The following is a 23,387-nucleotide window of genomic DNA, read 5'->3' on the forward strand; positions in this document are numbered from 1 at the left end:
TGTAATAATCATGCATTTGTCATCGAAATGACAGTTTTGAAGTTTTAACTATAAGGTAATTGCAACTAGACAACACTGTGCATGTAAAGACAAATATACATCAAGACATGGGTACTAAAAACGAGAATATATTTCTCATTAATAACATCCATATACTTTGTAAAATGCTAGTACAAATGTTTAGTGTTAATTCGAAGAAAATAATGACTTTTTGGCAGTTTTAGAAAAAGTAACCCATCAGAGTTTCACAATAACAGCGTTAACGGATAACACCCATGTCCGCTTGAACGCATACAAAACAATGGCACTCCATTTCATGTTTTCTATTGTCATTTTAACAGTTAACAGTAGTGCACAACAATACACTTGTATTGCATTAAACGGTCACAATATTACCTTTCTTTCTTTATTGTGTTTATAATGAATTTCATATTATTCTGAGAATGCTGTGCTCCTTCCCAACCAGCCTGACTATGAAAATGTAACTTACTAAACAGTAGCCCGTTTGTTTAATTGGCCAATCGCACATGCTAGGGCTGGAGCTGATTGTGAGGATACCATTAAATATGCCATATGCATTTTATTGCTAACTATAGACCCTCTATAAATTAACTTCCTGTCCCATGTAGGGATAACCCAGGAACTGATCTGCCCTATCACATTGTGTCCTTAAGCGTGGTGGTAAACACTGCAAGCAAGTGTCTGTCAGCCTGATTGGTCTTCTGCAGCATCGTATGACCATGGCAGTGAAGCAACTGTTCTGTAGAGCCGGACAAGCTCTGTTTCCAGACAGGGCAAGATCAACACTACAGTCAACATGCTAATACTCAGGCTGCATTTGGTTTACATGATTAAATCAAATGGTAAAAAGCTAAATCACTGAAAGAATAAGGTATTGTAGAGTTTACTACAGGTGTGTTTTATATTGATGAGTACTCTGAGGTATTGATGAGGAGGCTGTCAGAAAAAGGAAGGATAGAGTAAAGCATGCACTTTTTGCACACAGGTCATCTGAAGTTTTTGTATCCAAATCTATCATTGCAACTTTTAAATTCCACCAGTTAATATATTATTTTAAACATATAATATTTACAATCTTAAAATGAATGTTTCAATAAACTTTGAAACTAAATTGTGATAAACTCTGGATATTGGACAGCACTTCTCAAATACTTAGTAAATCTACAGTACTGTGCTTTTAGCACAATAACGACATTACATGGGAATTGCATTTCTGACAGAAACAGTTTCTAAATAGTGTTCATGCAAGGAAAGCAAATTCACTGTGCTCCAAAAGGCTAGTTATTTCATACAGCACAAAGGAGTCGGTCAAATGTTTATAAGTGCCATAACAGGGATAAACCCATGTTGGGTTTTCTGAAACAAAAGGCCTGATACCCTGAACACAGAATCACTTTGTAATCCACAGTGGAGGATTTGTTCATTTCAGGACTGCTTGTCTCCCTCTTTCTTCAGACGGCTGTCAAAGAGACCACAGTATAATGTATAGTCACTTAAAAATCAAAGTAAAAAGGTAATAAAAAAAATCTTCTGTGTACTGTAGGCTGACATTAATGTCACAAACACAACTTATTTTAATTTTATGAGCACTAAAAGTAGAGAGCAGTAGTGATGAAAACACTCCTTGTCATATTGTAAATGACTCATCAGCGCATGCGTTTTTAAAGAAAAATAAATGCCATCAAAACAAACTTGCCAAGAGCTTATTTACACATGCATTCTTGAACAGCCCATTAAAGGGTTAGTTCACCCAAAAATGAAAATTCTGCCATTAATTACTCACCCTCATGTCATTCCAAACCTGTAAGACATTCGTTCATATTCGGAACACAAATGAAGATCCATTTAATGAAATCAGAGCTTCCTCTATTGACAGCCTACGCAACTACCACTTTCAAGCCCCAGAAAGGTAGTAAAGACATCATTAAGTGTCTCAAGTGGTTTAACCTAAAATTTATGAAGCGACACAAGTGCATTGTTTGTGCAAAAAAAACTATTTACCACTTTATTTACAAAATATTATTCTCCCAATGTGCGTTCACGCACTACATTTGCTTTCGAGTCAACGCAACATAACATGCAACACGTGGTGCTCTCATCAATGCGCTTTGGAGCTTAATATTTTGTAAATAAAGTAGTGAATTATGTTTTTTGCACAAGCAAAGCACACGCGTCGCTTTATAAAATTGAGGTTAAACCACTAGAGTCACATGGATTACTTTTATGATGTCTTTGAGCAATTAATGAGAGAATTTTCATTTTTGTGTGAGCTAACACTTTAAGGTCTCTGTGGTTCACCTGTAGTAGTCTTCTTGGCTGGGGAGAGGAGCACTATGTAAATGTGCATGTCCATGTAGCCACTGCTGCTCCAGTGCCAGCCTCTGCAGCTCTGCGGACTGTGCCTGCATCGCCTGCAACTGATGCGCAGCAGACATCGGAGCCAAGGGTCCTGGTAACTCTCTGAACGGTCCTCCTTTGAAAGAAAGACACAAAACATGGTATTATGAAGCAACAATAAAACAACAATAGGTTGACAAACATTATTACATGTGCATTTAAGCCATTTTTCTGTGTTCATTTATCCATTTTGGCTCTTTGAGTAATAAAAACAAGGCATTGTTAATGGATTTTAATTAGGGCTTAATTATTTGAGGAATAAAAGAAATCCACCGATGCATATTTTTTTGTTGCCTTGACTGACTATTATAATCAAGTATGCATTGTCACAATGTTGAAAACGTCATTTATTTTGATAGCAAGTCATAGCAACCAAATGTAAGCTCTATGTGACACAATAATACTGAAAACAATACTTGAGTTGTTCCTTCAAGTCAAGACTAGACAGTTTATCATAAGAAAAAGACAGGCCCAGACGGAATCTGTGGACTCTTTTATTTGCTCTAGTGTACATATTATACTACCGGTATACATATAAATTGTATATATTATACAGTACCATACAGTACCTTCTGAAAAAATTAACTAGATTAATCACACTTTTTCTGTGATTAATCATGAATTGTTTTTATATGTTTTTTTAAATATTTTATAATGTAATAATTTCACAGTTATCTCCAAATTAATGTAGAAACAGCATAAAGACAGTATATTTTAAATATTTGTTTAATGCCATCTTTTTATGAATGAAGGCCAGTATCACCGATACCAAAACTGCTACTGATGTCTCAATGAAATTGATCCCCTCACAACAGGTCTAACAGGTAGGAAATATACAGAAACTAAATAAAGTTATCAAACAGTCTGCATTGCAAAAATTATAAATTAAAAATAGATTAATCCTTATTAAAGCTACAAAAGTTCTTTAGTCAAGAGCAGTGAGTAATTTTCTCTGTTACCTTTGTTCTTTGATTAACATTAATGACAGAGGATTAGCGGCTGCTGTCACTTAAAGATTTGCAGCACTGCACATGACATGGATCTCACATGCATTTCATTTTCTCACAACTCTTTACGTTCATTTAAGTCTATTTAACTCATTTAAGACTGCTCTTATGAGGGTACTCGACAGAACGGACATTTTGGCATAATTGTGTGTGTTATTTTTGTTCAAGCGGGAAAGAGAAATCAATACTTGCGTGCGTCTTTCTGTGCACACAAGTTGTGTGTTTGACATTATAGACAGGACAATCACAGAGCACGTTCTCGTTCGCCTTGTGGCGCTTGAATGGTTTCATTTGCGTGAATAAGAGCGTGATCATATAATGTAACGCTAGCTAAAGGATGACAGAATAAACGGATGCTGCGTTACATATGTTTAACACTTTAAACTGGAAAAAATGTATCGCATACATTAACAAGTTAACATTGACAGCACTAATATATAAAGTTTTTTTTTTTTTCAGCAAGGATGCATTAAAGTGACAGTACAAATATGTATAATGTTTCTATAAGATTTCTATTTCAAATAAATGCTGTTCTTGTGAGCTTATGTTTATCAAAGAATCCTGAAAAAATGTTTTACTGTTTCCACATAAATATTCAGCAGAACTGTTTTCAACATTGATAATAATAATAATAATAATAATAATAATAATAATAGTGGTTCCTGAGCACCAAATCAGAATATTGGGATGATTTCTGAAGGATCATTGAATGATGCTGAAAATTTAGCTTTGCCATCACATTTTAAAATATATTAAAATAGAAAATGTATTTTAAATTGCAAAAATATTTCACAATACTACTGTTTTTGTGATCAAATAAATGTAGTCTCGGTGAATAAAGAGACTACATTAAAAAAAATCTAACAAACTAAAATTATATATATATATATATATATATATATATATATATATATATATATATATATAAAATAATTGAATCTTAAATACTAATTCCACAGAATGGATTTAAACCGTTAAATGTGTTTAAAAAAAGCTGAGAGTACTACACTCACTTGGCTGCTGAAAGTTTAAGAAGCATGCAAGCAATGAAGATGTACAAATCAAAAGGGTTTGGTGTTCTGATTCGGCTCAGCGGTGGGCCTGGGATTACGTGTGGGCCTGGCTATATGGGTTATATGGGCTAGAAATGTTAATGTTAGCTTTCTTTTATATGAAACGGGAGTCTATTTGGTGACTCACCAAACAGAGGGTGGCGGAGCATTTCGTGCTCATGGGGTAACTCACTGAGTAGAGGGTTGGAGATGGCACCAGGTGGGTAAGGGAATCGTGCCAGAGGGGGTCCAGCAGCCAATGGGTCCAGAGGATGAGGCCCTTGTCCTGAAAAACAAAGATGTCAACATTTCCATATACTTTCTAAAAAAGAATGTAATCTAGATCAGTATTTCTCAACTCCAGTCCTGGGTAACCACCAACCAGAATATTTTAGATGTCTCACTAATTTAAACATCTGATTCAGCTCATTAGCTTCTTAGTCTGTTGAAAAGAGAGACATCTGAAACATTCTGGGAGGAGGGACCCGAGGACTGGAGTTGAGAAATACTGATCTAGATAACTGTGTTTCATTAATTGAAATTCTCACCTTGGTTGAGAGGGTCCTGCTGGTGCAGATGAAGATGGGAGTGTATGTGTGAGTGTTGGTGGTGGTGTGGAGTAACATTAAGCATCTGTAGCCGTGCAACAGGGTCACCAGCTGTAACGGAGGCCATCCTTTCAGCATGGAGCCGTTCAGCAGTCAAGCGCTCGGCGTAGCTGATTTCCGGTCGAGGAGGAGCCGCTAGGTTGCGCTCCATGGCTGGGTGGAACTGGGCAAAGGGATGAGGCCCGGCCACATGAGGAAGAGGCAGGGCACCGTGGCGCGCAAAATGCTCCATAGGATTTGCCGATGGATGAAGTGGGTTCTCCAGCTCCGGCGGCTTCACCTCAAATCCAGGCTTCATTCTTTCTCGGATCTCTCTCTCTCGAAGCTCACGAAGCTCTCGCTCTCGAAGGGCTGGGTCTGCTGCGTAGAGCCCCGGCATGTGATAAGCTAACAGGTGCTCACCTGGCCCAAGATGCATGAAGAAAGGATGGTTGCGGTTGGTGGGCGACATGACGTGGGGGCGTGCGTACTCGCTGAGCGTGCGGAGGGCTGGAGTGTCAGGGCCAAGATATGGAGGAACAGCAGCCACGGTGGTGGGTGGAGGGGGTTCGAATGACGGACGGCCGGGTTGCACGTGGGCAGCAAGCAAGTGCTCACTTATGCGGCCATCATGGGATGAGCTTGAAGCCCGCTATGTAAATAAAAGGTTTATTATATTAACTTCTTTAAAGCAAGATCTTCAAAATTCTATAGATTTTTTTTTCAAAAGCAAAAAGTTTTTTATAAGAAAATATATAATTAGAAAATTATCTTTATATTATTTAAATTATATAAGAAAATTAGGAACAAGACTGTTTTTTTTATTTTCAATTAATATTACATTCACACATTTATTTATTTAGAAATTCTAAATAAATTGACAACCTAATAAAAAGCAGAAACAGAACAAGAAATACTATCATGATTCATAAATACTTGACAATTGCCATGAGAATTTTTTTGCAGTAAGCAGAATTTGAGGGGAAATTACCATCATGACAATGTCACAAAGTAAAAGAAATTTAATTTGCTAAAAACTAGGTTTAATTTTAAGCAAACTATTGTTTTTTTGTCTCAAAATTCAAAAGTAAATGCTACATATACTTACAGAGGTTTTATCAGAGTCTCTCTCCCTTTCTCGCTCCCGCTCTCTTTCCCTCTCCCTCTCCCTCTCCCTCTCTCTTTCTCTTTCTCTCTCCCGTCCCTGTCGAGCGCTCAGCTCTGCTTCTCTTCTGGATCTTTCGGCAGCTTCCTCTCGCTTTTTAGCCAGTTTTGAGGAGGCCAAGGGAGTGAAGTACATGTCTGTGCGAGAGCAGGAGTTGTAGCCTCGGTTGAGGTGTTTGATAAATCTGCAATTGACAAACAAAATAGAATAAAATTGCAAAGTAAAGTCTTAGTGAATGCCATTTTGAATTGTTTTCAAAAGGAAATACAAGGTAATGATTTTTACCTTGAACTTTTTTTTTTTAACCATTTTATTTAACTTTTTTATTTTGAATTTAAAATAAAATATTTTAGACTACTACTACATTAGAAAAACATTTTAATCATATTTTTCCATTTTATAATATTTTAACAGAAATTCTAATGTTGACAAATGTGATCTCCATACCTTGCTGACTGACTTGCATGGCTGGGTATGTCAACAACTGTCGGTACAGGAGAGGGACTTCTGCGAGGGGGAGGCGGGCTATCACACTCCTCCTCCTCATCAATTGGCTCCTCTTTGATATGAGCTTGTCCAACAGGAGTGCTTGCTGAGGAAGACGTGGAGGGCTGATGGGCAGGGCCAGGGATGGGAGAAGTATAAAGAGGGAATGAAGCAGTGGACTCAGGAGCAGGACGATTTTGGGGGAGCGATGGGTTAGAACTAGCCGGAGGGGCACCACTGGTGTGACCTTTGACCTGCTGGCTCTGCGACTGAGTCAGAACGGAAGGCTGAGCAGGGTGATTTTGTGGAATTATATGAAGTGGAGGAGGCTGGGAACAAGGCAAGTGCTGTGAGGGCAAGGAAGCAAGAGGTTTTAGAGCAGGAGGGGGAGGCAAATTGGGGTGGATCTGTAGGAAATGGGGTGGAGGTGCAGAAAGGTGAGGGGGCTGCTTGTGAGATGGTGGAATTGGAGTGGTCGGAGGGGGCTTGATTTGGGTTGCTGCTGTAGGAGAAAGAGGACTTTCTTTTTGAAGGTGCAGCAGTCTGGAAACAAACCCTGGTGGCTGATTCGCCCCAGATGAAGGATTCTGCAGCTGACCTGGATTGTGCTGATAATGGGGCGGCACAGGGAATGACTGCCCCTGCCCTGGACACTGCACCTGCTGAGACGAGGAGTTTGAATAAGAGTTCAGTGCTTCGGGTCCCCTGGGACCACTTCTGAAAGTGGTTGGAGATGGAACCTCCTGAGAAACCTCTATGGATGTTGCCTTCAAGGTGGCGGTAGAAGCTCCAGGTGAAGGTGCGGATGAGGATGCAAGCAGAGAGGGCTGAGGAGATGATGGCGTTTCAGATGGGACATGTGTTGTAGGGGTCGCTGCAGGCTGCTGGGGCTGGGTTTGTGGGTTTGCACCAGGTGCAGTGGGTGGCGCTGGGGAGTCAGAGTCACTTTCGTTGGCTTGCAGGGGACTGGCCAAGCTGGGGGAGGAACTGCGGTTGTCCTGATCAATGTCTTTAGTGTCGCTGCTGCCATCGTCATTGGCACTGCGGCTATCGGAGCTCTCGCCTTCACCCTCACCTTCTGATGGAGAATCGGGACCATCCTGGGTTAAAGAAACGCTGCTTATAATCACTGCAATTATTTATATATACATATATTAATTATTTATATATATATAAATTAGGGGTGTTAAGGGTTCTCGATAATAAAATCAAACTCATCTCCACCCACAGCTCGGCACGCACTTGCACCAAGGTTAATCTCAAATCTGATGACGCATCTATAATATCGTTTGGTGAATAAAACAACATGTAAAACAGACAGACAGAGTTCCACTAATGTATACTTAAACATTTAAGCAAAAGAGAACTGCGCACACATGCTGTGTGAGAAGTTTTGTGTGTGTACACATCCAAACCAAACCGTGAGGACTGAAGAGTAAGTTGAACCATTTCACCCCTAATATATATATATATATTATTAGTGTCTTTTCTGAAAAGGCCAATTCACACTGCACCGACAGACGCCGACCAGCGCAGACAAGCGCCGATTCAGCATGTTCAATAGGTGAAAACAGCTCCAACAGACGCCAACAGACACTGACAGGGGTAACACACTGATCCGACAAAACCTGACGAAGTGTCTGTTGCTATCTGTCGGCCTTAGGTGAGCATTAGATGATGGCAATCTAAATGTAAAAAATGTTGGAAATGAACAAGCACAGTTAATATCATTTATATATTTAAAAAAAAAAAAGAGTTGCTGATAACCAAAATAGTAATGATAACAATATAGTACTGATAACTAAAGATCACAAGCTTTATCGCTTGATTTTTAGTTTTTAAAACTTAGGACTTAATATTCCGATTTTTTTGAAGAAACCAACCATGAAGAATTAGAAAGAGAAACTGTTCCCCTTACCTGATTCTTGGGCCGTTTCATGTTTTTCCTTTCCGGTTCATCGGCATCTGGAGCAGCTGACTCTCTCGGTCTTTTAACACCCTTAACTATAGACGCCTCTACTTTCATCTTCTAAAGTTTAATAATAAAGACATTTGAAAATGAACAGGTTAAACAACACAAAAAGGATAAATACACATTTTTCAAACTCTAAACCAAGCAGGCTCCTTTTTACCACTACCTTGTTGGTCTTCCCAGCCACTCCATTCTTGATTTCAGAACTGGAAGCCCTGGTTGCCATAGCAGTGGAACTGGCTCTGGGAGACTGTCCATTAGATCGCACATCCTCGACGGTGGGAGACATGGCCCTGTCGGGACTTCCGGTTGGTCTATTGCGCCCACTTCGAAGAGATGACATCTACATGTAGAGACATAAGACTAAATTAAGCAGACTACTCTTTACACATTTCCCTGAGCACTAAAGCGCAAGTTAGGCCTACATGTGGTGGAACCCGGCTCCGACGGGTCTTCATCCCATGTCTGACACCCTCTTCCTCTTCTTTGACAGGTTTGAAGAGGTAGGGCGGATCTGCTGGTTTGGGAACAGGTGGCAGGCGCCGATGCTTGCTGAAGTGAGAGTGGCAACTAGAGCACAGCAAGACATTGTCTCTCCCTCCTTGCTGCCAGTCTTTGGAGTCTGCAAGAAACATATTCATTTTATGTTGTGTGAGTTATTTCAAAAGAAAAGTCTCATACAAATAAAGAGTATTTACAGAAGTCACAAGAGCTGCAAACCATTTTACTTCCGTAATGTGTAAAGTATACTTCCGTTGAAAAGTTTAGGGTCGGTAAATTGTATAATTTTTTTAGAATAAAATTTGAAAAAAAGTCTCATATGCTCTACAAGGATGAATTTACTTGCTCAAAAACACAGTATAAAAGTATCATTTATTCCTGTGATGGCAAAGCTGAAATTTCAGCATCATTACTCCAGTCTTCAATGTCACATGATCCTTCAAAAATCATTCTAATATACTGATTCGCTGCTCGAGAAACTTTTATTACTAATATCAATATTGAATTGCGCTGTTGCGTTACAGTGGCGCTGCTCAATATTTATCTGAAAACCGTTTTTTCTAAATTCTTTGATGAATAGAAAGCTGAATAAAACCAAATTTTTAACAAGAATAAAAATGTAGGACTAGACTCATATCCATTGGGAATTGATTGGATTGTGAAAAGTGGAACAAACATTTTCACAACAAGACCAGGAACATATATTATGCAAACAGAGTCCATTCTTATCTCATGTTAAGAAGAATTGCAAACCTAAGCAGTTTGAATCCAATGTAGGGTGACTAACCAAGTACAGCAGAAAGTCACTTTCAGAACAGCATGATGGTTGATAGATACATGCATATGGTCAACAACTAATGAAATGCAGTATATACAGCATTCTCAATATAGAGGCCTGAAGAAGGATGAAAAACTTACTAGTGGATAGACAGTGACTGCAGGCTTGTCCTTTGCTGCCCTGCTCGCTATCCTCACTGTCCAGATCATCTTCACTGGCTGAACTGAGCTCCACTACAGACAGACAGAAAATACAAAAATGAATAACAGTTCTTCTTGTGGAGTTACTTGCTTTTAATTATAACTGTATCAGTCTTGCTATCATGATTGGAGAGCCTGCAAAAAATGAACAGACATATGGCGCATAGTCCTGCACTTACTGGAGCAAGTGCGAGATGTTGCATTGGCTGCAGCTGTCGAGTTGCGAGTTTTCACTTTGCGGGACACCGGCTGTCTTCTCTGCTGCCGATGAGGTCGTGATGCCACAGCTTCAGGAGTTTTCTTCCAGTAATAGTAGAATGTGATCAGCTCACCCTGAGAGGACAAATGTGTTGTAAAAAAAAAAATTCAATTTGACAAACACACATTTATAGTCAGATTTGAAATGGCAGGTTTCCATACCGTTTTCTTACTAGGCAGTAGCTCCTTACGGATCTTAAAGAAGTTTTTGCCATACTGTCTAAGACCTTTGATAAACCGTTTCTGTAATTGAACATATTAACAGATTGATGATTCTTAAGTAATACATTTCGAAAAGTTCTAGTCTCACATTTCTACATTCCACTATAACCAGGTTTTATCAGTGAAAAATGAGATGGTACAAGTGGAAAAACACCAAATCCAAACCCAAACACTTTCTCACCACTTCATCTTCTGACCAGCTTTTCTCAATGAGTTTTGGAACTGGTTTCTTCACCAGACACTGCAGGGCTTTGGCTGCATCGTATTGGCTTTCGTGGAGCTGTGTGCAAAACAAATTAAAAAGTCAAATACCCCAGTTGCACAGCAAATTAACTACAGTTGAGGTAAAAATTAAGATTTATTATTTGCAGTTTTTAATTGTCACTGGCTTTAATCCAAATTACATCAAAGGTCAAAGCATGAAACGCACTGATGACGTGTGATGTCTGCACGAGCAGGGTGCTCGGAGGTATGGAAATACATATGTTCACAGGCAGATAGGACATCGTATTACTGAATTTAATTTTTACAATCTTTATTTAAAGGCAGGGTAGTTGATTTGCTCCAGAAACAATTTTGTTATGCTTGTTGAAAGTCTCTTCACATCCTGACACCAATCACTAAGTTAAGTGGTCTAAACGTATTTATATGTATATATATCGTCAATAGAAGGCATAGGACCATAAAATGTTCGTCCAATCATTGCATTCGGTCCGAATTCAATAATACGATGTCCTATCTGCCTGTCAACATATGTATTTCCATACCTCTGCGCACCTGCTCACACAGACATCACACGTCATCAGTGTGTTTCATGCTATGCAGAGTTAGACAGACGTCAGTCACCGAGCACCGCAACTTAAACAGCAGCCACATTTTGCTGTTCCTCCTGAAGCAAAACAACGATCTTACGCTCTGTTCACGCTATAACTACCGTAATTTGTAAGAGATAGAAACCCGTGACGTTATACTCAAAGAGATTTGTGACTCGAATTTATGCGTTTCAATGGAATCACTATCAACGCCGAAATGAATCTGCAGTAGTCAGGTGGAACAGGTCAGTGCTCTTTAAGTTGTTCTTGTTCATTATTATTCTAGTGCTATGTGCTTTGAGACATGAGGTAGTTTGATATCGTCTCTCGTGACGCTTTTGCTTGCTTTGCTTGGAGGAGGCGTGGATTGAGACACTCTGAAGAGAGAGTGGGATCTCATACTTTCAAAGCACGCTCGCTATTGCTTGCCTCTCCGAAAATTGCCTACCCATCCTTTAATAATACATCGTATATTTGCTAAAACACTACAACAAATTGATTAAATCATTTAAGTTTCTTTTTTGAAGAAACATAGCACAAACACATAAAAATAACAAGCACTGACCGTATTTAAAGCATTCAATGTGGTATCATCCCGTGAAGCTGCAAGACAACCATCCTCCGTTGAACCTCCATCACACATCCCTGCAAAAGCTGCCATGCTCCTGTTTACACAGAGAACACAAAACAAAAATGCAGAAGGATATGTTGAATCACACACCATACACAGACACCTCAGTTCCCTTTTTTAGATATAACCTCAAGCGATTATGAAGAAAAAATTTAGATGGTGAATAATAACTGGCATCCAGAAAGCAGCCATTACCTGGCAGCCCGTAGGTACATGAGAAGGTCACAGTCATTGACCCCAGGTGCCCACACCAGCTCCTCATTTTCTGTGACAGACTCCGTTCCATATGCAAGTGGCGGCTGTAATTCAGGTAGCTTGGCCTGCATACATTTGATCATGACAACATAACAGTCAAAAAGAAAAGGTTAACAGAGTTTATTAAAGGTGCACTCAGTAAATAGGTTTTGTTAACATTTAGCTGGCTATGATTTGTCCCAAAAGTACCAGTGGTTTTGGACTTTCAGCGCAGATACATTTGTTTACTAGCAACTTCCGGACTGTAGACATGCTGGTATAGCATTTCTTTATTTGTAAAACTTTTTTTAATGATCGTGCACCTTTAAAACACTGCATGCCATAGATCTGCAAACACTATTGGAATCTCTTTAAACTCATTTTACCTGATGACTTGGTCCCACTCGAATCTCTCCTTGCGTGCTGTTCAGCTGCCTAAAAGACAAAATTTGATTTATTAGTTGAAATATGGATGTGTAAGTAGGCTACATCAATTAATACATTAAAATTTCAAGGAAGCAAAAACTTACAGCCAATATTCCACATGTAAATAGTAAAAAAGTATGCTTGTTATTAACAATACATGAATACAAACACCATATTTATCAGAAACATACTATTAGAAAAACTTCGGTGCCTGTCATGTGAGCTTCATGTCACTATTTTCCACCCTTTTAAATCGCCTCCTTTCAGTGTTAATCATAAAATGTGATTTGCCTATCAGCAGTCGCGATGATCAATCCAAATCCCGCCTACAGAGCATAACCAGCCAATCAGCGTCCGACTGCTCCGTTCCCTCCAAAGGTTATATAAACGGGGGCTTGGACGTCCAGTTCATATATTTACACATAAATCATTACATTGCTGCGTGCCTGAGTCTATTACAGTGCAAATCAAAATCAGTGTGTTGAACTAAAGAGTGTGCTATGCACAAATACAGTTCGTTTGCTGTCCGCGAAAGAAAATAGTATGCTAAAAATCACAATTTGCTGAACAAATATTTGCAGAACAGACAAACAAAACTAATTTGTAAGAGCAGCACCACGTTCAACATGCATTACACTTAACAGTCAGAAACAATACCTACACAACATCTGCCCCATTTTATCTGGTCAGGCTCATAGCTGGCCTTTGCGTATGTGTGTGTGTGTGTGTGTGGCCGAGCGAGACGAGCTGTCAAGTTCAAAATCGTCTCGATTTGCACTAGAATGCAAAAGTATTCCGGGTTTCGCAAAAAGCGCTGGCGCGCGCAAAAGCATAAATCTGTAATAAGAAGAAGCAACAAACCTTCGCGGACTGAACAAGTCGTCCATGGCAGGGGCCGTTTCGCTAGTGTTTACAGTTTGTTTGCAGCGTCGGCGGCGGCTCAAAACTATGCTTTCCTCTATTTCATACTACTCAAAATGGAGGCTGCGCTGAGTATTTTTTCCTCAGCGCAGGCGATGACCTCAGTGTTCACGCACAGCCTACTGAGATCCCCTTCAACAAGCATAACTGAGCATGTGCCGCTGCAGCCAGCGCTAATGGGATCATCTCCGTGTCCGCTGTCTATGGAGATCAGCTTCAGGGAGATGTCTTTGGCCATCCTCCCGTGTCAATATTCACACACGAATATAGATGTCCCAATAAATTTAACCACCCTAGACTTGTCGGCATTCCTTTGCATATTTGATGAAAGGCACCATGCGTGAAGAGTGAAGAAGAATAACAATATCTTGTTATAGTCAGTGTGTGGGTTGTGAGATATAAATACAGTGCTTTAGATTTAAAGAACTGCCACAGACCGTGGATTTATTTCGGCTCAGTGGAATTAGGCTAGACGCTTTAAATGCAGCCCTGTCTACTTAGATGGCTTCATACATTTCTACAGTTACTGTTAACAAGAAGCCGGTGAATCTGATTGAAACAAATTTTCAGTAGTGCATTTCTATTCAATAAGAAATCAAATAAAACCATACACATAATACTAACATTATTATTAATCTTAAAAAGTAATGTTAGTATTAGTATTATTATAATAACGATTATTAAAGCAGTGGAATTCTATACCACAATCAAGAAATGGCTTTGTTCATAATCAACAATGTCAACATTAATGTTATATATATATATATATATATATATATATATATATATATATATATATATATATATATATATATAAAATATATATATGATTATATTTATATATAATATAAACTATATAAATATATATACAGTATATGTATGCAAATATTTCTTAAATATATACATGCATGTGTGTGTATTTATATATACAAAATAATTATACACAGTACACACACATATATTATGTAAACACAAACTCTTTTTTTTTCAGCGATTAATCTTTTGACAGCCCTAATATATATATATATATATATATATATATATATATATATATATATATATATATATATATATATAATTATTATTATTATTATTATTTTTAAAGGAATCATTATTACCTAAATGTTTTTTCCCCCGAAAGTACATTGCTACGACTGTAACCCTTTTAAATAACCTAAATAATTTGGATAAGTGATATGGAACTGCAATGCTGTCATTATCTGGAATTACTTGCGATGCAGTTATAGAAAACAAACTATCAACCATTTAGAATCAAGCATTCAAAGTGTATAAAAAATCAGCAGATCATCAGAATCAAAAGATTGGTATTTCCGTCAAAAACAGGTAAACAGTACACTTAACATTAAAATACTACACAAAAGCCTCTCATTAGTTGAGGTAATGTTTTTATTTGAACAGTATTCACTATTACAAGCACAGACCTCAAGAAATCTGCTATGCAGCATTTACAGGAAAATACTGTTTGCTCTTTCTTTGCAATACACTCATCCAAATAGACACCATCACAACGTTTATGATGCTTTGTTTCTGTATCCTTGATTATATGGTCCCAGTAACAACCAAATAATCATTCATAAGACATACTGCTTTCTGTTGGTATTGCCATATCTTGAACTGAACTATTAGTAGGAGGTTAAGTAGTTCTAACTGTACTGGGCTGGTCTCAGTTCAGTGGATTTCTGAAGTTCTTCCCAGCAAAGTGAGCTTTATCCCCCAATTCCTCTTCAATTCTGTGCATGAAGGAAGAAAGCAAGCAGGTAAGCAGAAGACATAAAATACATATGCTTATTAATGCCCATATGTTTGGAACAAATAATATTGTTATTATCATAAACACAACTGTAAGCTTACCTGAGGATCTGGTTGTATTTGGCCAGACGCTCTGAACGGCACGGGGCTCCTGTTTTAATCTGAATAAGAAGAGGAAAATAAAACAGTCAAGTACACTTGAGTATGTAACTGTAAACTGAAGTTCCTCATTTTTATGATAAATCTAAAATAAGATTAGAGCACACTGTACCTGTCCAGTGCAAAGTCCCACAACCAGGTCAGCAATGAACGTGTCCTCTGTTTCCCCAGAGCGATGGCTCACCATAACACCCCAGCCACTGGACTGAGCCATCTTACATCTGTGGGGTGGGATGTTACAAATAGAAAAGATCACAAAACATCTCTTTTAGTAGTTTAAAAAAATATTTTGACAAAAGTGAAGATTTTTACAATTTGATCAGGGTTTTGAACTCACGCCTGCAGGGATTCGGTAACACTCCCGATCTGGTTGACTTTGAGCAACAGGCAGTTGCAAGCCTTGTTCTCCACTGCATTAGCAATGCGTTTGGGGTTGGTGACAGTGAGATCATCTCCCACCACCTGGATGTCCGTGCTGTTGGTGAAATTGGTCCAGGCCTCCCAATCATCTTGATCAAAGGGGTCTTCAATAGAGACCACTGAAGTAGTAATAAAAACGGATTCACATCTCAGTGTCTGAGCTCAAAGAAAAAAAATTGTAATGTAATTAGTGCAAGAGAGCAAATAACTGATGGATACCTGGATAATCCTGAATGAAACTTTTGTAAAGGTCAGAAAGCTCATCAGGGCTGATGTATCGATCGGGGTCATCGGGAGACTTGAAGTCCAAGTCGTACTTTCCGTCACGATAGAATTCAGACGCTGCCACGTCCATGCCAATCACAATCTCATCTGTGTATCCAGCTTTACTGATGGCATTCTTCAGCAGCTCTAGAGCTATTATAAACATCCAGAAAACAATATATTAGTTATAAGTTCTCTTAGCTGTACAGTTTCATCCAGTATGATTGTTTTTTTCAAATACCTTCTTGGTTCTCCAGGATATTTGGTGCGAATCCTCCCTCATCCCCAACATTGGTGGCATCCTGGCCATATTTCTGCTTAATAACATTCTTCAGATTGTGGTACACCTCTGCACCAATCCGCATGGCTTCCTTAAAGCTACTGGCCCCGACCGGCAGAATCATGAATTCCTGCATGGCCAACTTATTGCCAGCATGTGAGCCACCATTGATCACATTAAAGGCCTTTAGGAAAACAATGAAAATTGCAAAACTCAATGGGAGCATAACATTTTCTTCCATAATTTGCATTCATATGTTTATTAAGATTTAAACAGAAAAAAAAAAATCCACATTTCCAGTGGCATTACACTTTTTGCTCATTGTACAGCTTCAAATACAAGAGCGTTCTGTTTCTCACCGGCACAGGCAGGATGACCTCGGGGTTTCCAGCAAGGTCCGCAATGTGACGATACAGAGGAACACCTTTCTCCGCAGCTCCAGCCTTACACACAGCCAGGGAAACACCCAGGATGGCATTGGCACCAAATTTAGCTGATGTTCGAAACAGATGCAGAAATTAAAGGATTATGACTAGACACATTACATAATATTTGCTTTTGTTCACAAGTTTATACACACAAAAAAACTGGGAAACTATCTTTTGTGTTTGGATTTTTGTGACAATGTTTTAAAATACCAATCAAAGGTTTGTGGTAATAGTTTTAAATGTTTTTGAAAGAAGTCTCCTAAACTCAACAAGTATGCATTTATTTGATTAAAAATACAGTAAAAACAGAAATATATTACGAAATTTAAAAAACAGAAAGTTTAGAAGAACAACATTTATTTTAAATAAATGTAACATTAACTTTTTATCAGTTTAATTCACACTTTGCTTAAGACAAGTATTAATTTCTTTAAAAAAAATATTACTAGGCATACATTTTTGAATGGTAGTGTTAACATATTACAGGCCAGGGGTGTAAGAAACTGTTAAAAAAAAAAATTTAAATAAAAAAAAAGCACGGAAAAACATCTGAATGGCTTGGCCCACAAAAAATATTAATGAGGATGGAGCTTGTCTAAATTTAAATACCCTCTAAAAAAGCTCTTTCAGCTCAAACACAATCTAATTAAATATCTATGCCACATAGGTAAAGAACAACTGTTAAGAGGAAACTTTTAATGTAAAGCACAATTGCTTTTCTACTGTTAATGTGTAAACACGGAAATATTATGATTTACACTTGTTATCAGTTCCGTCCAGATCCAGCATGAACTGGTCAATCTTTTCTTGCTCAACTACAGGAATTCCCTATGTGACAAAGAGAAAGACAGCAAGACAGACAAAACAAATCATTACCAACCCATGTACAGTTAATTACTACACTGGTTTAATTATAAAAGTCTAAAATTCTCACCTGGCTGATCAAGGCAGGTGCAATAGTTTGGTTCACATGCTCAACAGCCTTTGATACACCTACATTGCACAGAAAAAGATGGCATAAATGAGCAAAATAGGTATAAGCACAAGTTATTGTGGATTGAATGGTGCTGCAGTTAGACACATGCACATCTTAACATTCCCTTGCTTAGTTTAGCTGCTTCCACAAAGCTACAGATCAGATATTTGTCAATTATTTTATGATTTGTAATGTCAGCCAATCGAGTGCCATAAACAATCTGTATTTATTCCATGCAGATATTGCACACTAAATAATTTTAACAATTATTTTTAAAGTACCACAGTAAAGATCCTTACGTTATTCACTGATGTGAATCACATGCACAAGCATTTTTAGAAATGTACATAATCAGGTCACACAATTTGACACTGGGTTGAATGTGTCATGCAAATTCAGACCCATCAAACCAAAAAAAAAAAAGAATTCTCACTTGTTAACTTGGTATCTGTTAACACAAGGCTGAACCAATTAATCAGTACATTTCATAAGTTTTCCTTCCCAATCTAATAGAGAAAAACATAGCTGGTAAAAGAGAGACAGTCGATTGTTTTCAGTAAATAAATCTAGCTTGACAAGTATTGGTTATTTCCAAAACAATGTACAATGAATGATGTAAGACCAGATTCATTCATTAGAGACATGAAAAAGCAGTTACCTTTTCCCAGGTAACGTGACTTATCGTTGTCTCTTAGTTCCAATGCTTCATAGATTCCTGTAGATGCTCCACTAGGGACAGCAGCTCGAAACAAACCTGTTTTAAAACCAGCAGATTAGTATTTGTTCTGCTTGTAATGCTTGTATACTGAACCATCTTCATTTTGAGTAATCACGATTTGGAAAGAAATGTCAAGGAGAATCACCTCTATCTGTGTAGAGGTCCACCTCTACAGTGGGGTTGCCCCTAGAATCAAAAATCTCACGAGCATGTATCTTCAGGATAGACATGTTCCTAAAAAAAAAAAATTATAAAGAAAGAGCAATCAGCTTCAGCTGAAATTGATAGGCTATCTCTGCAAATCTAACCACATAGGAAACCTGAGAACACCATCTGCTTTACAGTAATACTGCTGACCCACAGCAGGGTCACTTTGTCAAATCCTCTTGTCTGCTATTAGGCAGACAAGAGGCAGATTTAATTATAGAAGGGAAATTTCTGCATAAATTAATCCACATCTCTTTCAAGCAAATACATGATTAATAGTTTTCAAAATGCACATTGTGCATTGACGATTGTGCTATCTTTTGGGGCATCATGAGAAGCTCAGGTCTAATTGGATTAGCAGCTGTCACTCTCTGGCCATTATGCTGTCAACAGAGAACAAAAAGCAAAAAGACGTATTTGCATGCAATACACATAATACAAACATCAACAATTTTATTTGTTAAAATGTACAGTATTATGAGCGACAATGGCCAGTCTCAAACTCAGTCATTTCCTTCCTGGAATCTGATTTTTCCTTGTATAGTTTGTTCTGCAAATATTTAATCTAATTACAGTGTGTGAAGATAAGTGGGCGTGATGGAAAGCATGACTCATCACGGTCCTCAATGTCGAGTGCTCATGGTGACTTTCATCCAGCGCTTCGAGACTGAGAACTTCATGCTTTCTGTCTAAATATCTAATTATTAGCGTACTAAGATTGCCTAAGACTAAATCAAAGCCTGGTTACAATATAAAACATATGTAAAGTTAGCTAGCGGAAAGTTTAAAGATAATAATACAACGCTCCTTACCTTAGCGAAACGGTATAATTAAAGCGCAAGATGAAGAAATCAAGCTCTCATTCAAGTTCACACTCAACGCTGGCGGCTCTAGTTAGGATGTCTATCAGTGTGTGTTCACTCTCAGAGAAAACTCACCCATAGGGGGAGATTATAGAAAAGACTACTTGGCTAGAATGGCTGTCGTCTTGAAACAAGTGTGGAAATGGGCGGGGCTTTGCGGTCAGGATGTTGCCGCTGTTTGGTCGGATTTAACATAATTTAAAAAATGAACTTTTATATTTTAACAATTTACTGTGTGTTTTCAGTTAAATGATTATTAAGATGTACATCTGAATTATTCAGGTGTAAATGATTGTCCAGACCTCTACCGAAGGGGACGGAGTTATCACGTGTTAGTTGTTACTTTTCTCAACGCTGCCTAGGCTTGACCAATCACAGTCGTTTGATGATTTAATTTAATAGCAATTGTTTTGAATGATTCTAGAGCTGTATTATTCTCCCGTAATCATTTCTACGGGAGATAAACATAGATTTACTATTGTTTAAACGATTATGCTTTTTAAGTGTACAAATGTCTAAAACAACTTACAAAAATGTATCGGAGATTTGAATGCAGCTCAATGGAGAATTCGGCTCTGTGAGCAGTCATGCGCTCCCTTGAGGAAGACACTTTTGTCTCAGAGGAAACGGTGATTACTTCGCTACATTTTCCACCCAATGGGGGAGATGATAATGATGGTGAAATTTTTAGTCCGTTCTCCAGCAATTTAATAGTCTATACAGTGTCTTTTTTAGAATAAATTGTTATCTGCCATGGTTTGATTAAGTTCCACTATTTAAATTAGGCCTATTTAAAATGTAAGAATCTAAAATGTTCGACGTTATCAAAATCGTGCTTAAACTTGAAGCCCTGGTCTTAAAATCGAGTCGAAACAATATAGAAGCAATACAATTGGTCACTGTCCTTATGACAAGCATATCACAACAAGAGAATGATGCAGTCATATGGTGCCAATCTGTTAAATGATTTCTCAAATTCGGAATCTTAGATTGTTAAATCATTAACCTTCTACTACCATATTCTTGTCTGGAGGGAAAATGTGATGCAATGACAAGAGGCACAATAGAGTGTTTGTGTGCTGGAGAATCCTGGCAACTCATTCCCTTGGGCCAGTAATCCCTCAGGTCATTGCCCCCACCCTCCCTCCTCCATTCCCTCTTTTTATCCCTCTCTCTTACAGTCTCACATACAGGTGTGTATTTCCCCTCATGTACACTTTGTTTCGTGGAAATGGTTGATGTTTTGTCGCTTCTTTCAGGTACATGGTTTCTCAGGAGGCCTTGCTGACAGCCAGCTGATCCCCATGTTCCTCCATCCTCTCGTCTTGCAAATCAGACCTCGGGGATCTCATTAGCAATCCACACAGGCTTTTGGATATAGTGAGGCATTGACCTGTTGCCTGGGTTACAATACAGTCCCAGCATTAACTCCTGCTAGGGTTGGAACTCTCATATCCTTTGTTCATTGCACAAACTAAAAAAAAAAAAATCAAAATCTACAATGAATACATTTTATTGACTGCACAAGTAATTAAAATAATAATAATAATAACTAGTGCGTTCAAGCTCTGACTATAGAATCCTGCACTGACAAGAATCAGCATTCACATGCTCAAAAATGTGTTTCACGCTGACAATAATCCGGTGGTGGCTATAAATCACACAGGGGAGGAAAGGAAAGTTGAGAAGCCATTACAAAAGTATTTACTTAAGAACCACTTATATATTTTCAAATATTTTCAATAAATCATGTTCTCATTCACTCCGGCGACAAATTTTAAAATTATTTAAAACTATTTATAAGGTAAAACTTTAAATTTTTAGGCATTAACTAATGCCAATGCCTAATGCCAAAATGTTTTCTTTGTTCACCAAGTAATTTACTGGTCTGGCAATATTATTAACTCGCAAGACTGTAAGGAGAAAATGACAATTTGATGGATAATTTAAATATATTCTGTAATCACAATTTTTGGTAATGTATATTAATTCCGCTGTCACATCTGAGCGTGAAATGCTGCTTGGATAGTTTCAAGATAGTTAAAAATAATTAATAATACAATAATAATTTAATTGTTCATGTGTGTTAATCCTTTTTGGAATTTTTTTTTTTATGAGCACAAATTAATCATGACAAACCAAATTAATTGTAATTGTATTAATTATACCATTGATGAAAACAAGCTGATACCAAGGTATTTTAGGCCTACAATTCTAAAATAATTTTTCATGAAAAATCATGATTGTATTTTTTTTAAGTAAGGTTAATGTAAGCAGCTTCTTGCAATACTCTCCTAAATGCGTAATAAAACCTAAGTGCAAACATTACCGCTTTAATGACCGTGTAGCCTACGGTCGTTTTTACTGTCCAATGACAGCCCATCTTTATATCTATCTACTTTGAGTGGCATGGGAGAGAGTCAGAAGTTCATTTGTTGCCCCTACGAGTAGTTTATAATAGCATATTTTAACCAGATTTTCAGATTTTCATAAAGAAAACAAAAACTGCCAAAATGTTTTTAAATGTTGGCTTTATTTAAACGTGAATAAAGAGTCTCATGTGTCTATTTATTTTTTATATGCCTACTATTTATTAATTTATTGTTCTATTTTATTTAACATTTTTACATTTAACATGAATAATCAAACATTTAACATAAAACAAGAATTGCACAACAATTTTAAATGTCTACTCATTTGTCCATTTTAAAATGATTTATTCATTTACATTTTTATGTTTTAATTAAATGGATTCATGCTATTCCTTATTCTTTTTCGGTTTATAAGGTGTCACATCAAATCCTGCATTCCTAGTCTTCCATACATAATAGCTTCTGTGACATTTAGTCACTTATCAGTTCAAAATCACAGTCCACAAACAAACGAAAAAGATTTGTCCACTCAAATTTGTAACCATTGCAGTTCGTTAACACGATATACACTGATAAATAGGCTAATTTCGACTTCAGATGACTTCTTTGCTCTCTGAGAAACTATGATGATAATATTCCCATCAAATCTGTTATTTGGCTTTTAGTGACATGCTTTTTAGTTACATATGAAAGCTGCAGTCTGTAACTTTTGGCCCTCTAGTGGTAAATAAACAAAATTGCAGGCATCTTGGTAATGTGCTACTCCGCAGCGGTGCCGACTCGAACCAGTCAGAGGCCGTTCACATATCGCGTTTTATGCACGTGCAAATTTGTTATTTCAAATGTAGGTTCATAACAAGCGTGCTCATAATAGAAGCATTGCGGTCGGTTGAAAACATCTCAACTTTTCAGAATGCCGCAAGTGCACAGCAGGTCATGTGACAAAAACCAACCGATCGGCCTTTCCGTAACAAGCTCGGCCAAACAGCTGATCACAGGGTGGGTTTTTATTTCTCATCTTCATAAATATATCTAGTAGTAAAGCTAATGCAAGGGCTAGAAATCAATTAATTATTTGCTGATACTTTCTCGTCATCATGTCATGGAGAGCGTTAATGGACCTGGATAATGGATAGGGGGCGCTGGTCCAAAAAAGGTTGAGAACCACTTCCCTGCATACAGCTCTAAATGCCAAAAGCAGGATTTAATAGTGCTTTTAGAGTGTGGAACTTTATTTTTATTGTCAACAAAGTATGTTTT

At 37.8% G+C, this 23,387-nt stretch overlaps 2 protein-coding genes across 4 annotated transcripts; both read right to left on the reverse strand.

Moving 5' to 3' along the window:
* Positions 1-113: 113 nt before the first annotated feature.
* rereb (arginine-glutamic acid dipeptide (RE) repeats b) lies at positions 114-13,766 on the reverse strand. Of its 3 annotated transcripts, none has more exons than XM_079884557.1 (17): positions 13,611-13,766; positions 12,710-12,758; positions 12,285-12,409; positions 12,024-12,123; positions 10,828-10,926; positions 10,587-10,667; positions 10,346-10,499; positions 10,107-10,199; positions 9,113-9,309; positions 8,854-9,030; positions 8,634-8,744; positions 6,677-7,815; positions 6,173-6,413; positions 5,026-5,716; positions 4,626-4,763; positions 2,320-2,494; positions 114-1,480 (listed from the first exon to the last, which is right to left on the reverse strand). In XM_079884557.1, the coding sequence occupies exons 1-17, from the start codon at positions 13,634-13,636 to the stop codon at positions 1,447-1,449; spliced, it is 3,630 nt and encodes a 1,209-aa protein (XP_079740683.1). In that variant the 5' UTR covers positions 13,637-13,766; the 3' UTR covers positions 114-1,446. The 3 variants fall into 3 exon arrangements, with proteins under 3 accessions (XP_079740683.1, XP_079740684.1, XP_079740685.1); XM_079884558.1 differs by having other exon boundaries at positions 388-1,480; positions 4,671-4,763; XM_079884559.1 differs by lacking the exons at positions 114-1,480; positions 2,320-2,494 and adding an exon at positions 4,464-4,548 and having other exon boundaries at positions 4,671-4,763.
* Positions 13,767-15,060: 1,294 nt separating this feature from the next.
* On the reverse strand, positions 15,061-19,893 carry eno1b (enolase 1b, (alpha)). The gene is made up of 12 exons (XM_079884637.1): positions 19,705-19,893; positions 18,831-18,919; positions 18,626-18,721; positions 17,926-17,984; positions 17,750-17,819; positions 16,923-17,056; positions 16,525-16,747; positions 16,239-16,436; positions 15,937-16,138; positions 15,712-15,820; positions 15,543-15,601; positions 15,061-15,421 (listed from the first exon to the last, which is right to left on the reverse strand). Exons 2-12 carry the CDS (start codon positions 18,913-18,915, stop codon positions 15,355-15,357), a joined length of 1,302 nt encoding a protein of 433 aa, XP_079740763.1. The 5' UTR covers positions 18,916-18,919; positions 19,705-19,893; the 3' UTR covers positions 15,061-15,354.
* Positions 19,894-23,387: the final 3,494 nt, after the last annotated feature.

This window comes from Squalius cephalus, assembly GCF_949319135.1.
Source record: "Squalius cephalus genome assembly, chromosome: 10".
Classification (NCBI taxonomy): domain Eukaryota; kingdom Metazoa; phylum Chordata; class Actinopteri; order Cypriniformes; family Leuciscidae; genus Squalius; species Squalius cephalus.

Bases quoted from the DNA above. Each gene is read 5' to 3' on its own strand.
- rereb (XM_079884557.1), bottom strand. From the start codon at position 13,636: ATGGACGACTTGTTCAGTCCGCGAAG. The intron at 12,759-13,610 runs GTTTGTTGCTTC...TTTGTCTTTTAG, and splicing joins GACTTGTTCAGTCCGCGAAG to GCAGCTGAACAGCACGCAAG. The intron at 7,816-8,633 runs GTAAGGGGAACA...TCTTTAACCCAG, and splicing joins TGAAACGGCCCAAGAATCAG to GATGGTCCCGATTCTCCATC.
- eno1b (XM_079884637.1), bottom strand. From the start codon at position 18,915: ATGTCTATCCTGAAGATACATGCTCGTGAGATTTTTGATTCTAGGGGC. The intron at 17,057-17,749 runs GTAAATCATAAT...TTCGAACATCAG, and splicing joins GGACGGAACTGATAACAAGT to CTAAATTTGGTGCCAATGCC. The intron at 15,422-15,542 runs GTAAGCTTACAG...CTTCATGCACAG, and splicing joins AAATACAACCAGATCCTCAG to AATTGAAGAGGAATTGGGGG.